A 15704-nucleotide genomic window follows, 5' to 3' on the forward strand; every position below is an offset into this window, starting at 1 on the left:
CTGCCCGGCTCCCGTCCCCATTGTGACCAAGAATTCCCTGGATTTACTACTCGCTCACGCACGTGGAAGCGTTGACGCATCGGGCCTCGTGAATCGCGATGAAGATGCTAGTACGAGTATCTTTCTTTTTTGTTTTGCTTGAAAGATTGCTTTGACTTGGGCGACGCGTGTGCGTCGCATTTGGAGTGCATGAAACTGATTCCTCCCCTGTTTCTTTGATACTACTGAATATAGACAAATTTTAAATTGCAGATTTACTCATTTTGTTTCGTATATAGTCTACATGAAAATCTTTAAAAGCACTTAGAGCAACTCCAATGCGTCAACTCAAACGAATGGTATATTCGTTTGCTTTTTATCCGTTTGGGCCAGCCACCCGCTCGGTGTCCGCCCTCTTTTTGATTTGGCGCCGACCCATATTTGCTGGCGTGGCCGGCCGGCCTTCAGTTTCAGTAAACACTTTGCATATTTCACAAGCAAATATATAGTTTCACAAGGAAGCATAGTTTTCACAACCAAATATAAAGCATATTTTTACAAGCCCGAATATAAATTAAATTGTTCTCACATAGTTTTACAAGCCAAATAAAAAAGATACATCTATTGGTTGCCAACATGAGCCAACATATACCCGACCAAATCATTTTGCAGCTGCATGTGAGTTTCCCAATCACGCATTTCATGATGAAATTGGGTGAATTGTTCAAACGTTGCCGCTCCTCCATGCTCAGGCACAACATTCTCACCTGAAACTGAAACCCTTGATTGTAGATACGTTGAGGACGCTCATCTTCTACGATCATACTGTGCATGATCACACAAGCAGTCACCACCTCCTATAGCTTCTTCGTGCTCCAAGTCCTAGCAGGATACCGAATGATGCCCCATCGAGATTGCAGAACACCAAAGGCACGCTCGACGTCCTTCCTAGCACTCTCTTGCTCTTGGGCGAATCTTTTCCTCTTCTCTCCGACAGGGTTGGGGATTGTCTTCACAATAGTGGTCCACTGAGGATAGATATCGTCACCTAGGCAATAACATTTGTCGTAGTTGTGGTCGTTGGTAGTAACATTCACCGCTGGGTTGTTGCCTTTGGCAAGCCTTGCAAACACCGGCGAGCGTTGAAGCACGTTGATATCATTGTGTGATCCGGCCATGCCGAAGAAAGAGTGCCAGATCCAGAGATCTTGTGATGCCACGGCCTCAGGTATGACAGTGCAAGCCCTGACATGGCCCTTATATTGCCCTTGCCAAGCAGAAGGGCAGTTCTTCTACTCCCAGTGCATGCAGTCTATGCTGGCATTCATCGCCAATAAGTGGTCTGTATCTTGAGGAGTCGGCTCTCTCAAGTACTCAGGGCCAAACACAGCAATCACAGCCTTGCAGAACTTGTACATGGAGTCCATGTAGGCTCGCTCATACGGACGTACTCGTCAACGAGATCATTGGGCACTCTGTATGCAAGCATCCGGACGGCTGCAGTGCATTCCTGATAAGAGGAGAAGCCAATCTTTCCAAGGGCATCCTCTTTGCACTCGAAATAGTCATTGTATTCGACCACCCCCTCTCTAATACGGTTGAAAAGATGTCTACTCATACGGAAACGGCGCCGAAATTTCTGATGTTTGAACAACGGGTTCGTTGTGTCAAAGTAGTCCTTCCAAAGAAGGAAATGCCCGCTCTCTCGGTTACGATTCAACGCCGGAAGGTGCCCCGGAATGGAGCCACGGAACAACGGCCGCTGGCTATTGAGGTGGTGATGGACCAACACGACAGCCAAGATCTCCTCATCCTCATCGCACGAGGAATCGTCGGAGTCGCAAAGGAAATTATGGAAAAAGAACTCGTCGGCGAAGTCCATTTTGTACCTTGGCAACCTGTCGAACAACTTGCGCGTCGTCGACGAAGGAGTCGCGCTGCCCTCGGACCAGCTGGCTACCCTGGCGGCGTCTGACGAGCGTGCCGACGTCCGACGAGCGGGCCGGTGTCAGAACGAAGGAGCTGGCGGGCGGCTCCCTGGTCGCGGCTGTGTCCGGGAGGTGGGGCTGGGATGCTTTCGGAGCCCCGACGACGAGACGGCGGTGGCGGCAACGTGGGAGGTGGCGGTGTTGGAGGAGGGTTGGGGGGATGTTGCGGCACTGGCAGCTGGCAGAGGCACCGGAAAATGGGCGGTGACGGCGTCGACGAAGGAGGCGGGCGAGGGTTTGCTGTTGGAATGGGAGAGGATGACCAATGTGCCACCTACTAGCAGGCCAGGGGGAGGAGTAGGCGTGCGTTGCGCGCGTCCGTCTCGTGTCCGCGCCGACATAAATAAGGCTAAAAAATGGCCAGGAATGGGTCGGCAGGCAGACCCAAAGCGGACGTGCGTCCGTTTGGGTCAGCGCGTTGGTCGACTTTTCTGTCCGACTCAAACCAACGTGTGCGGATGAAACGGGTCGGCGCGTTGGAGTTGCTCACTTACGAACGCAGAGAGTAGTAATCAGCATCGACGAACGGACAGTATCATTTCCGATGGCTCAAATCTGACTTTGAGCCAGGGCCATGTATATGCTAGTAGGAGTACCTCAAAGCAAAGCTTCCAATGTTATCATTACAGGAAATGAACTTGATTCTTACGTGACAACCTCCCGATTCCAAGGGACCACGTGAAAGTTATGACGAACAACAAACATCTATGCATTTGACATGATTTTGACGTCCCAACGAAATGCTGGCAATCAATAGTCCAGTTACCTTCTCGAAATCATGATCCTTTACATCCTTCAATCAGAGAGTTGATCTCCGATCGAGTCTGTGAGCATGCATCGTATGGGCTATTTTTTCGCCCGCCGACAATCCATCACTTCGGCATTAGGGCAAATCACATTGAGAGGAGATCAAACTGACACAGAAACGTGGCATTAAAAATGAAAATTTGACATTCCACTTCCAAAGTAACATGACAAAGGAAAAGGGGTGTGCTAAACAAGACATGGTCAGCTTTTGTATGAGTGTCGACCAAGGCTTCTCAGTGAGTTACTAGAGTTGACCAGCAACCTAGTACCACAGTACTTAAGATGTTAAGTAAGCTTTTCTTGTCAGAAGAACCAGTTAGGTATAGGGGTTTATCATGCTGGTTATCTAGAAACAGATGATACTGCCGCAACCACACAAAAATTAGACACCAAAAACTTCGTTTCACAAGAAGACGTGTTTCCCCAGAAAACTGCCGCAAGTTTGAATGTGCTAAATTTCAGATATGTGAGAACTCCGATATCGATCAATGGATATCCCAGAGCTATCCAGTTGTAAAATGAATTGATATGTGCATGTCAAATTGAATGCATGCTATATCACATCAAACATTCCCTTTCTCTAACAGCCACTGAGCTCATTTTAAGAAACACTCTGAACGATGATTCAATCCAATAGCAAAGCTGTACAACAACATTTGTCACATTATCCGTATTATTAAGTGGCCTTCAATTTTCTTTGCTCAAAGAGCATCATAGGTTCATGTATAACAATCAACAAAATAAAAGCTCAGATAACTAATAGTGACTGAAGTCTCATGGCACCCAAATGCTCAATGCACCTTATATATGACCAAAAACAAAATATCCACTTGTGGAAACAATATAACAGCTAGAGCGAAATCTAATAACCATGATCCCATGAATCTATGTAGTGGATATTGTGAGATATTTATCTGATAGTCACACACCATGTTTCTACAAAGCAGAGCTATCAATAACTTCAGTTGTTCTATGATAATGAAGAACGCCATTTGGATCTTTAAGGAGGACCCATCATCAAATGATGACTAAAATAAGATGCATAGCTTATCTAGGTTTCAAAGATTCCGAGTGACTAGGAACCATATAAGCTTGTTCTCAACAAGATTACCGTCGGAGCCAATCGTCCAGACCTCAATGGTGGTAATCTTCGGCACACATTACTGACCAAAGAAAGTACTGCATTTCATAAACCAAATCGCTCAGAGATCATGGGGATGTCACATGATATAAATGAAGAAAACGTCATGCTGTGGAGAAGAAATATAGGTGACTTCACTATGCCCACTTAACATTGTGTGGCAGCTTGTTTGCAGAGAACGGAAAAATCAGGGTTCATACAAAACAACCACAAAAGCAATAGTGAGCAGATGAATCTTAGAGAAAACTGGAGGCGGCAGCATGTCAAAAGCATCTTTAAAGTATCGAATAAGTAGTCATAACAAGGAAACTTAAATGAGCCTCTACAGAATGTACATACCGCAACACAGTAAGAAAAAGATGATTACACTACTTATGATTCCTACCCTCTAAGGCCAGCGGTCATCTTGATCAGGCTTCTTGACAAAGATCTGGTTGTAGTCTGGTCGAGACATCTGTAACAAAAGACACATTCAATAATTAGTGCAAGACGATAATATAGCAAATTCCAGAATACCAGATATAGCAAATCATATAAAAGCAGACTACACTTGTTCCACTACAGGCATATGATTTACCACTGATACATCTCTACCTCCAAGTAGCATGATCTGACTAAAAGATTCACAGTTACTCCCTCCGTTCCAAAATAGATGACTCAACTTTGTACTAACTTTAGTACAAAGTTGAGTCATCTATTTTGGAACGGAGGGAGTACATTATAGACTGTATCCAGACGAGCAAGCCTAATAGTTTCAATTTGAATAGCATAGTTGGAGGCTTCCAGCAGTAACCATGGACACCAATGCCTACATTCGACCTCTATTATTCAACACCGCCCAAATTCCAAGCCACAGACAGAATACTTCCCAAATTCCAAGCTAGCTACTACCATCTCTTCTACGGTTTCAATTGATTCTTTCTCTATAAACGCTCAATCACCATAAAGGCAGGCGAACGATGCCAATTTGGGGCATAGACCACCCTACTAGATCTCTTGCTAGCAGGTGCCGCACCAGAATTTTGACCCGTGTTAGTCAGACGCGAAATGTTCAACGGGGGGAGAAGGCGAGAGGGATGCGGGCTTACGAGATCCTTGAAGAGGATGAAGGCGATGAGGAAGAAGAGGACAAAGAGGATCTCGAACTCGGCGAGGCGGACGAAGCGGAAGACCTTGTCCACCACCCTGGTCAGCAGCCCGGGATCCCGCCGGCCCCCGCCCCTGCCGACGCCCCGCTGCTGCCGCATCCCCTCCGGTCGCGCGCTGTCCCCTCGACTGCCTCCCTGAAGCCATGAACCCTAGACGTGGGTACAAGAGAGAGATGTGCATAGACAAGTATGGCTGGGTGAACGGGGAAGAACAGCTACCGGATCACCGGCGGCAGCGTGGGTGAGACGGGGTCGATCGGCGCGGTGGAGCAGGTCGTCGGACGCGGGGACGAGGGACGGGCCGGAGAGGGTGGGTTCGAGCGTCGGGGTCCTCGCGGACTATGCAATTGCCGGCGGCTCGAGCTGTGGTCCGCACGATCTTGGATCGGACGGCGAGAAAAGTCGAAGCAACAAGGGGAACCAACCCGTTGCACTTTGCAGCTCAGCGAGTCCAAATTGTCCCCCCTTCAAACCAAGTCCAAATTCTGCAGCCGGTGGTCCATTGCCACGAGTTTATTTACAGTCTTATTTCTCATTTGATGACTATCCAAATTTGTCCACGCGGTTCTAAAAAAACGATCGCCATGTTGTGATAATGTGTTATATGCTCTTCTAGTCCAGTGCAAAAAGATGCATTACAAAATTCTTAATGCAGATATAAAAAATATTCACCACATATATTAATTTGTTGAACAAAGAAAAAAAATGCATTTCTTGTAGACCATAAAAAATATATAGAATCATACAAAGATCTCGACTCAACGTTGCATATGCAGCGCAGTGGGTTGAACATACATCACCACATAGAACAGGATGCATATGGAAAAAGCTCTAGCTTGCAAAACACGAAGGGATTGGTTTTAGAAAACATGGAGCCGTTCGCTTATTCGGCTTACAGGATAACAATGTAGGTGATGATACAGGTCTGATTGCCTGTGGCAAAGCATTCCTGAACATCGCTCCCTGCACAGAATCTTGGTCTTCGCCGCAGCATCCTCAACACTCAACAGCGTACCTGACTGAAACCAAGAAGGCTATATTTCTGGTGATAATTCGTTTTAGGTTTTACCCTACAGAGTAAGCATAGAAAAGATGGGAATATGCTAGCTAATGTTAAGCTCAAAGAATCATCAGCGCGTGGTTTACAGCTAGTATACATTTACATGACACGACTACAGCAAAATGGAGATGTTGAGTGGAACTGACTAAACCGACAGATGCGATATCTTTGTATGATCTGGAGAGAGGGAACGGGGATCCTATCAGGTAATCCACTTGGAGGTGACTTGAGCACTTTGACGAGGTTTCATGGGAATCTGAGAAAGGTTCCTCTTTTTCATGTTGGAGGAGACAGTGGGGCTAAAATAAACCTGGCTTTTCTGTGAAATTGATGCAGCTTGCAAGTGTGGTTTTCTCAAAGGAATGAATGTATGCGACCTTGAGGGCGGCCCTTTCGAAGATTCAACACTTTTAGGTGAATCCCATTTGCTATGGTTCGCAAAACTCTGTGACCGGCCAACTATCTGGGGCCTCTTGTCCTTTGGACTCGGAATGTTTCTGCTTTCCATAGTTTCCGCGGAGTACATTGTCTCCTCCCCACTGCTGAAGCCGTCCCTCTTGTCTCCTTGTTCTGATATTGCCGGTGGTGAAGAACTTGACTGCGCCTCATTCCAGCAGTTTTCCTGGTAAGCAACATTGTGCATAGCATCGCAGTTGATTCGCGCATTACCTACCCGTGATTCATCTGAAACCGAGCAGTTCGGTTTGATCTTATTATCGACAGGCATCATTTGCTTTAGAGGAAGCGGTAAGAAAATAGATCTTGGATGCCCAGGAGGAAAGCTATCCATGACCGAACCAGGTTGCTCCTTAGGTCCGGGCACCTGTGAGGCTGGATCTCGTTGGCCTTGAAAGGAGTGTGAATTAACAGAATCATTTTCACCATATGAAATCTTGGCAGATGCTGAACTGCATGACCCATGCTGCCGTGTCGGTCTTGCTGGCATCTGCGATGATGACAATGCCCCACCCTCTCGCTCAGTGGTCTTAATATAATGAAGATGACTCAGAGAAGGTTCACTTCGTTGTCCTGCTGCAGATATCAATCGTGCAGGGGGCATCATTGGCTTGCTAACATCTTCCAAGCTACCACTCCAGTGCTGTTTTAACCATTCGCATACTGCAGGGATGGGGATCCCAAATTGTGTTGGCACATCCATCTTTGATGCAAGGAGCGCAGTTGATGATGCAGAAGCATACCCTGTAGGTGTAGAAGGTGCAAGCTTCATCGGATCACAGACCATAAAAGCTAGATTCCCGTTCATATCAAAACCAGCAGATCCAGGATGCCATGAGACTTCATCAGTTGAGAACTTTATAAGGTTGTCAGTTGCTATAACAACCTTCCCCTCACCTACTGCCAAATCTCTTCTGTTTGTGTGGCCCAGGAGCAAAACTGTACTGCCAAGGTCCAAACTGGGGTTCAAGCAGGTTTTCAGGAAATGAGGCTGTTGCCCGTGCGAATCTGAGCCTTCATCCAAGACATCAAGCCCGACTATTGTAAGGTCCAGAATGGGGCTAGTAATGAAGAACCTGAAATGAAGAAACAACATGTAGAACTGGTAAAAATGCTAGCAAAGGCAGATAAAGGATCATTAGAGTAAATGCTCCTCCAAAGTAAATAGAGTATTTGCTAAGCTCATTCCGGCTCCAGTAGCACAAAGAATGCGTGCACAGCGCACTGCATCTTTTTCCCACACGAACCACTTCACTGATATCACCTTTTCTTTGTTCACAGAATTCATACAACAAAGTTACAAACGCTGTTGGACTGTTAGATAATGAAGTTTTCTAGAGGAAAACCAGATTGAGCCCATCCTGAGAAAAGAATGCATTAAAAACAACACATCCTGCGCCCATGAATCGAGTGAATAAATGGAACCAAGGACCACTTTCAGCAGATATTACCTCCCATTGATTCTTATCAGTCGAGCATCCAAAATTAAATAGAATTTATGTCTACCTGTACAGAGCGGTGAGGTGATCCTATGCGGCTACAGCAGGTTATTGTATGTACAAAATCAACTTCAATCCTTCATACATCAACACATGACAAGAAGCCATTTTATGACTTACATAAGGTGCGAACATTCTTATTTGGTACTACCTCTCTATCAAAATATAAGACGTTTTTTGACACCATGATAGTGTAAAAAAGCGTCTTATATTTTGATACGGAGGGAGTAATTGGCTACTCCATAATGTATTATATCTTTGTTTTTCACTAAAGTAATAGCAGTATATTATAATCTATCTACCCCTGGTTGCATTTGATCTTCCAAAGTTAAATCAAAATTGTGTCCCCCCTTGCACGTACGGTTGCTACAATAACTGGATGCATTAATAACATCAAGATTGCCGAGGTCCATAATCACAAGACAAACTCAAATAATTCCCTGAACCATATTGAAGTCAACCCCACCACCACCAAACTCTTGAGATTGCGCCTTCTAGCCCAAATGCAAGAACTGAGGAACGGATATGGCATGGACCCACAAATCCGCCAAAACCTTGAGCCATTTTTAACAGCATTGCAACTGAGAATCTCTACGGAAAACGATAAGCTTCTCCTAAATTTGAAGACGAAAACCAGATCTTCTTCCACCATGGTACAACATGAACAGCCAGAGCACGAGTGCAGCGCAAAGAAATTGCCAAAGGTGTTGCATAATCAAATCTTTGCACGGAGCAGTATGCAACATCAATCGACTTCCGGGCGGAACCGACACAAAAAAATGCAAACCATTTGGCACCGCATTGCACAGCCAAACAACCCCAAGCGAAAACCAAGCAGGAAAATGCGAGCAATGTCTTCGGGGTTAGTTACCTCTGAGGCACCAGGCGGGCCAGGAGGCGGCCGTGGCTGAGCTGGACCTCGGCGGCGCCCGCCACGGCGGCTGATGGGACGGTCCCGTGTGTGGTGAGCAGGAGGGCGCGGTGGATGAGGAACCCTCCCCCGCGCTTCCCCCCTCCTCCTCCTCCTCCACCTCCTCCTCCTGCCCCTTCCCCGCCGCGAGGGAAGGACACGGCCGCGAGCGCGGGACCCTTCGTGGCGAGCAGCGTGGACTTGATCCGCTCCAGCTTGGCCCCGCCGCCGGAGCAGAAGCACCACCCCGAGCGGTCTCCCAGGACCCCCATCCGATGCGGCCGCTCTTCCTCCCCTTCTCTCCCTCTGGCGAGTGGCTACCGGCGCACGGAGGAGGGCGGCGGTGCCCTCGGGTCAGCGGTGGCTGGCTGGCTCCTCTGCTGCTTTGGCTTCGTGGCGAGAGCAAACAATAAGGAAACGGTAATGCTTTTCAGCCAACGTTCGCTGGGGTTACATTTGCGAATGTTTTTCGCGATATTTTATGTTGCGGGTAGATAGCAATTCCTTCTAGTGAAGAGGGCAAATTTCACATCAAAATTTGTCCTGTACTCCCTCCGTTCCAAAATAGATGACCCAATTTTATACTAGTATTTTGTCATGTGTTTTCGAAAAAATTGTCATAGAAATGTTTGCAAATATCATCCCCAAGGGAATGTTTGCCGGCTATTGCGGTCATAAGAAAAAAAAAGGTTTATTCTCAACGCGTTGGACGAAAAGCTGTGCATCATGGTTGGCCGTGCCTCCATCCATTCCTACAGGCCGGAGGATTATTTTGGTTGTGTTTGCATGCCAGGATAACACGAATAGGTTGAGGCAGAGCCTAGTGTGATTTGATTGTATTAGAAATATAGAAAGGTGAGACGTGCTTCCTCTCTCATAGTAAGTGCAAGTAGGGGCAGCAAGACATGCATATTATATCCATTAAAATCATCATGTAGAATGGTAAAACACAACCCATCAATATAATTCTTAGTAAGTGCAAACTTCTCCGATATAATGTTGTTGGAAGAATTAAAAAAAATAGGACTACCAAGTGTGGGTACAATAGCAATAACTTCATTTTTAACATAAGAAACTATACCAAGTTCATCTCCATAAGCATCATTAATATTGGCATCATGATTATAAGAATAGCAAGCATCACATTCATCAACAGGGGATATTTCAATCGGATCATAACAATCATCTATAGATTCATGTAAAATCAATCCCTTCTTGGACAACAGAGATTTTCTTAATATAATCTTTAACACGGGCATTAGAGTCTTCGTAGCAATATTTAAGTATGGAAAAAATTAGATTTGTAAAGAGTAGCATCATACTTTTAATCAAAGCAGCAATTTTATAGGCACACGTCAAAGTTATAAATTCTTCAATTTGTTTAATATCATAATAACAATAAACACCCTTGGCATAAGAAGATAAGATTTCATTATCATTAAACTCACATTGGAAAGGAAGGTGTTTTTTAGGATTCTCGGAGCAACAAGTAAATCACGTATTTCGCATAAATTCAGAGCATAACATTCCAATCTAGGTATTTGATCCCATAAGTGTCTTCCTTTTTTAGACAAGTTGTGATGCACAAAATAAGCATGTTCGTAGGATGATTTTCTCTCAACTAAGCTAGTTTGGGTTTCAGCATGAGCACAAATGGATCGAAGATGGCCCAAGTAGAAAAATTCAAGGGGGTCCATATTTTAGCAAGCGAAGATGCAAACAAATAGGAGGCACATGTCAACACAAGCACACATATTTTTGGTATTTTTTAAACCGGAACTAATAAAAGCAAGTAAAAAATAGAACAAGTAAATGATAAAGTGTATGAAGGGACCCTGAGTTGTTTGATGAAGTCTCCCCGGCAACGGCGTCAGAAATTCTTCTGCTACTTGTGATAGCCATTGGGATTTCCCCGAAGAGGAAGGGTGAAGTAATATAGCAGCAGAAAGTATTTCACTCGGTTAAGAACCAAGGTTTATCGAACCAACAGGAGATCCACGCAAACGGCCTTTAACAATACCTAAACACACAGGAGCAACTCATGATCTGCATCTGGTAGTTACATTCATGACCTGCATCATGCTGCATATCACATACCTTACGCTCACAACTAATGAACGTGTTGTGGACGCACAATATGGTCAAAGCTTGTCTGCTTTTTCTATTGAAACGTTAAGGCGGCAAAATTCTTCTTCACAGACGAGCCCGGGGGCTACACGGCCATGGCAGGCCAACCTTCACGATTTTTCGTCCAATCAGAACAAGAACCAAGCAAGCACAAATAAGTGAAACATCTCAACTGTATATATTTGGTTCATTTCTTTTTTTTTGAACTTTTTCTATGTGCTCTGCCCGTTCGTGAAGAAGCATTTTTCGATTGTCCAATTGCAACAGGCGAAGGTATCGTTTGGATGACCAACGACGCTCTTATAAGTTGTGACATTTCTAAGTATATGCGTGTGCTTGGGAAACAGTATCTCACGTGGTAGAGGTTTAGGCAGAGTCTTGATGCACTAGGGTCGAGATATTGTGTGTCTAAGCACAATCTAATCGAGGGTACAATGCGCACACAGAAATAAAAATTGTTCGAAGACAACGAAGACAAGATAGAAGATACTAGTTCATAATTAAAAGGTGGATTGGCGCTCACATCCAGCCGCGCCAATCCACCAGACTAACGGCACCTCATGCCCATTTCTTATTCATCTTGACACCCCCCCCCCCCCCCCCCCCCCCCCCGTGCAGGTCACAGGGGCTACATACTAAAAAGAAAAAAGAGAAGGAGGAAGAAGACGATGACTAGGCGGTGTTGGGGAACGTAGCATGCAATTTCAAAAAAATTCCTACGATCACGCAAGATCTATTTAGGAGATGCATAGCAACGAGAGGGGGAGAGTGTGTCCACGTACCCTCGTAGACCGAAAGCAGAAGCGTTAGTTTAACGCGGTTGATGTAGTCGAACGTCTTCACGATTCAACCGATCAAGTACCGAATGTACGGCACCTCCGAGTTCAGCACACGTTCAAGTCGATGACGTCCCTCGAACTCTTGATCCAGCAAAGTGTCGAGGGAGAGTTTCGTTAGCATGATGGCGTGGTGACGGTGATGGTGATGTGATCTGCGCAGGGCTTCGCCTAAGCACTACGACAATATGACCAGAGGAGTAAACGGTGGAGGGGGGCACCGCACACAACTAAGAAACAAATTGATGTGCTTTGGGGTGCCCCCCTGCCCCCGTATATAAAGGAGGGAAAGGGAGAAGGTCGGCCTAGGCGTGCCCCCAAGGGGGAGGAGTCCTACTAGGACTCCAAGTCCATTTTGCCCCCCCTCCTTCTTTCGGAGGGGGGAAGGGGAAAGGAGAGGGAGAGGGAGAAGGAAAGGGGGGCCGCGCCCCCTCCCCTTATCCAATTCGGACTCCCCATGGGGGGGCACGCGCCACCCTCTTGTGGGCTGCCCTCTCTCTCTCCCCTATGGCCCATGAGGCCCATTACTTTCCCCATGAGGCCCATTACTTTCCCCGGGGAGTTCCGGTAACCCCTGCGTACTCCGATAAATATCCGAAACCATTCTGGTGTCCGAATACTATCGTCCAATATATCAATCTTTACCTCTCGACCATTTCGAGACTCCTCATCATGTCCGTGATCTCATCGGGGACTCCGAACAATCTTCGGTCACCAAAACATATAACTCATAATACAGATCGTCATCGACGTTAAGCGTGCGTACCCTACAGGTTCGAGAACCATGTAGACATGACCGAGACACATCTCCGATCAATAACTAACAGCAGAACCTGGATGCTCATATTGGTTCCTACATATTCTACGAAGATCTTAATCGGTCAAACCGCAATGACAACATACGTCATTCCCTTTGTCATTGGTATGTTACTTGCCCGAGATTCGATCGTCGGTATCCTCATACCTAGTTCAATCTCGTTACCGGCAAGTCTCTTTACTCGTTCCGTAGTGTATCATCCCGCAACTAACTCATTAGTAACATTGCTTGCCAGGCTTATCATGATGTGCATTACCGAGAGGGCCCGGAGATACCTCTCCGATACTCGGAGTGACAAATCCTAATCTCGATCTATGCCAACCCAACAAACACCTTCGGAGACATCTGTAGAGCATCTTTATAATCACCCAGTTACGTTGTGATGTTTGATAGCACACAAGGTGTTCCTCCGGTATTCGGGAGTTGCATAATCTCATAGTCAAAGGAATATGTATAAGTCATGAAGAAAGCCATAGCAATAAAACTTAACGATCATTATGCTAAGCTAACGGATGGGTCTTGTCCATCACATCATTCTCCTAATGATGTGATCCCGTTCATCAAATGACAACACATGTCTATGGTCAGGAAACTTAACCATCTTTGATTAATGAGCTAGTCAAGTAGAGGCATACTAGGGACACTTTGTTTTGTCTATGTATTCACACATGTATCAAGTTTCCGGTTAATACAATTCTAGCATGAATAATAAACATTTATCATGATATAAGGAAATATAAATAACAACTTTATTATTGCCTCTAGGACATATTTCCTTCAGTCTCCCACTTGCACTAGAGTCAATAATCTTGATTACACTGTAATGATTCTAACACCCATGGAGTCTTGGTGATGATCATGTTTTGCTCGTGGAAGAGGCTTAGTCAACGGGTCTGCAACATTCAGAACCGTATGTATTTTGCAAATCTCTATGTCTCCCTCCTTGACTTGATCACGGATGGAATTGAGGCGTCTCTTGATGTGTTTGGTTCTCTTGTGAAATCTGGATTCCTTCGCTAAGGCAATTGCTCCAGTATTGTCACAAAATATTTTCATTGGACCCGATGCACTAGGTATTACACCTAGATCGGATATGAACTCCTTCATCCAGACTCCTTCATTTGCTGCTTCTGAAGCAGCTATGTAGTCAGCTTCACGCGTAGATCCCGCCACGACGCTCTGCTTGGAACCGCACCAACTGACAACTCCACCATTCAATATAAATACGTATCCGGTTTGCGACTTAGAGTCAGCCGGATCAGTGTCAAAGCTAGCATCAACGTAACCATTTACGACGAGCTCTTTGTCACCTCCGTAAACGAGAAACATATCCTTAGTCCTTTTCAGGTATTTCAAGATGTTCTTGACCGCTGTCCAGTGATCCACTCCTGGATTACTTTGGTACCTCCCTGCTAAACTTATAGCAAGGCACACATTAGGTCTGGTACACAGCATTGCATACATGATAGAACCTATGGCTGAGGCATAGGGAATGACTTTCATTTTCTCTCTATCTTCTGCAGTGGTTGGGCATTGAGTCTGACTCAACTTCACACCTTGTAACACAGGCAAGAACCCTTTCTTTGACTGATCCATTCTGAACTTCTTTAAAACTTTATCAAGGTATGTGCTTTGTGAAAGTCCAATTAAGTGTCTTGATCTATCTCTATAGATCTTGATGCCCAATATATAAGCAGCTTCACCAAGGTCTTTCATTGAAAAATTCTTATTCAAGTATCCTTTTATGCTATCCAGAAATTCTATATCATTTCCAATCAACAATATGTCATCCACATATAATATTAGAAATGCTACAGAGCTCCCACTCACTTTCTTGTAAATACAGGCTTCTCCGAAAGTCTGTATAAAACCATATGCTTTGATCACACTATCGAAGCGTATATTCCAACTCCGAGAGGCTTGCACCAGTCCATAAATGAATCACTGGAGCTTGCCCACTTTGTTAGCACCTTTAGGATCGACAAAACCTTCTGGTTGCATCATATACAACTCTTCTTTAAGAAATCCATTAAGGAATGCAGTTTTGACATCCATTTGCCAAATTTTATAATCATAAAATGCGCAATTGTTAACATGATTCGGACAGACTTAAGCATCGCTACGGGTGAGAAGGTCTCATCATAGTCAACTCCTTGAACTTCTCAAAAACCTTTCGCAACAAGTCGAGCTCTATAGACAGTAACATTACCATCATCATCAGTCTTCTTCTTGAAGATCCATTTATTCTCTATGGCTTGCCGATCATCGGGCAAGTCAACCAAAGTCCATACACTACAAAAAAAGACACATCCATGACATTTTGGGCCGAACAAAAAAAATCTGTCATACTTATGACACTTCTATGACGATAATTGTGACAAAACCTGGTATCATCATAGATGTGGTGGGGTCCTACTTCTATGACAAAAAATCATGAGAGAAAATGGGCTTTTCGTCCTAGGCGGGCCGGAGACGCAGCTGCATGACATTCTTTGGGCCGTCCATGACAAAAAAACCGTGGTAGAAGCGAGGGCGAGGAAAATATCGGGGAGTTCCCGGTTACAGTGGGTGGTCGGGGGCCGAGCGATGCGCGTTTCTCTCGTACGTACGCGCGTGTGTGTGAGGCGTTGGGCTCTAATTGAACCCGAGCGAGGCGTTGGGCTCTAACTGAACCCGAGCGATTGCACTGCAGGCTACGCGTTACTGAACCCGAGCGATCGATCGATCCCTTGCTGTTAACTGAACGCGAGTGTGATTCCTTCGCTACTGCTGCTAACTGAAGCCGATCGATGCTGCCTCTAGATGAATAGTGAGCATTGTTGAGGGGGTTTGGATGAACAGTTCCCGGTGGGGGGTTGGATGAACAGGAACCCGTGGTAGTAGAGGCTGTTGCCGCTGGATGAACAGTACCCCGATCAATCGAGTCGGTGGATGAA

The 15704-nt window shown here is 45.5% G+C and overlaps 2 protein-coding genes across 2 annotated transcripts; both read right to left on the reverse strand.

Moving 5' to 3' along the window:
• Positions 1-4176: 4176 nt before the first annotated feature.
• LOC109781974 (uncharacterized) lies at positions 4177-5570 on the reverse strand. The gene is made up of 3 exons (XM_020340564.3): positions 5283-5570; positions 5004-5198; positions 4177-4369 (listed from the first exon to the last, which is right to left on the reverse strand). The coding sequence occupies exons 2-3, from the start codon at positions 5160-5162 to the stop codon at positions 4304-4306; spliced, it is 225 nt and encodes a 74-aa protein (XP_020196153.1). The 5' UTR covers positions 5163-5198; positions 5283-5570; the 3' UTR covers positions 4177-4303.
• Positions 5571-6079: 509 nt separating this feature from the next.
• Positions 6080-9429, reverse strand: LOC109781973 (uncharacterized). The gene is made up of 2 exons (XM_020340562.4): positions 8950-9429; positions 6080-7655 (listed from the first exon to the last, which is right to left on the reverse strand). Exons 1-2 carry the CDS (start codon positions 9258-9260, stop codon positions 6326-6328), a joined length of 1641 nt encoding a protein of 546 aa, XP_020196151.1. The 5' UTR covers positions 9261-9429; the 3' UTR covers positions 6080-6325.
• Between the last annotated feature and the right edge of the window lie 6275 nt (positions 9430-15704).

This window comes from Aegilops tauschii, chromosome 7 (genome assembly GCF_002575655.3).
Source record: "Aegilops tauschii subsp. strangulata cultivar AL8/78 chromosome 7, Aet v6.0, whole genome shotgun sequence".
Lineage (NCBI taxonomy): Eukaryota > Viridiplantae > Streptophyta > Magnoliopsida > Poales > Poaceae > Aegilops > Aegilops tauschii.

Excerpts from the sequence above, each read along its gene's own strand:
- LOC109781974 (XM_020340564.3), bottom strand. The coding sequence starts at position 5,162 with ATGCGGCAGCAGCGGGGCGTCGGCAGGGGCGGGGGCCGGCGGGATCCC. Across the intron at positions 4,370-5,003 it reads TCATCCTCTTCAAGGATCTC|ATGTCTCGACCAGACTACAA; the intron begins GTAAGCCCGCAT and ends CTTTTGTTACAG.
- LOC109781973 (XM_020340562.4), bottom strand. The coding sequence starts at position 9,260 with ATGGGGGTCCTGGGAGACCGCTCGGGGTGGTGCTTCTGCTCCGGCGGC. Across the intron at positions 7,656-8,949 it reads GCCCGCCTGGTGCCTCAGAG|GTTCTTCATTACTAGCCCCA; the intron begins GTAACTAACCCC and ends TCTTCATTTCAG.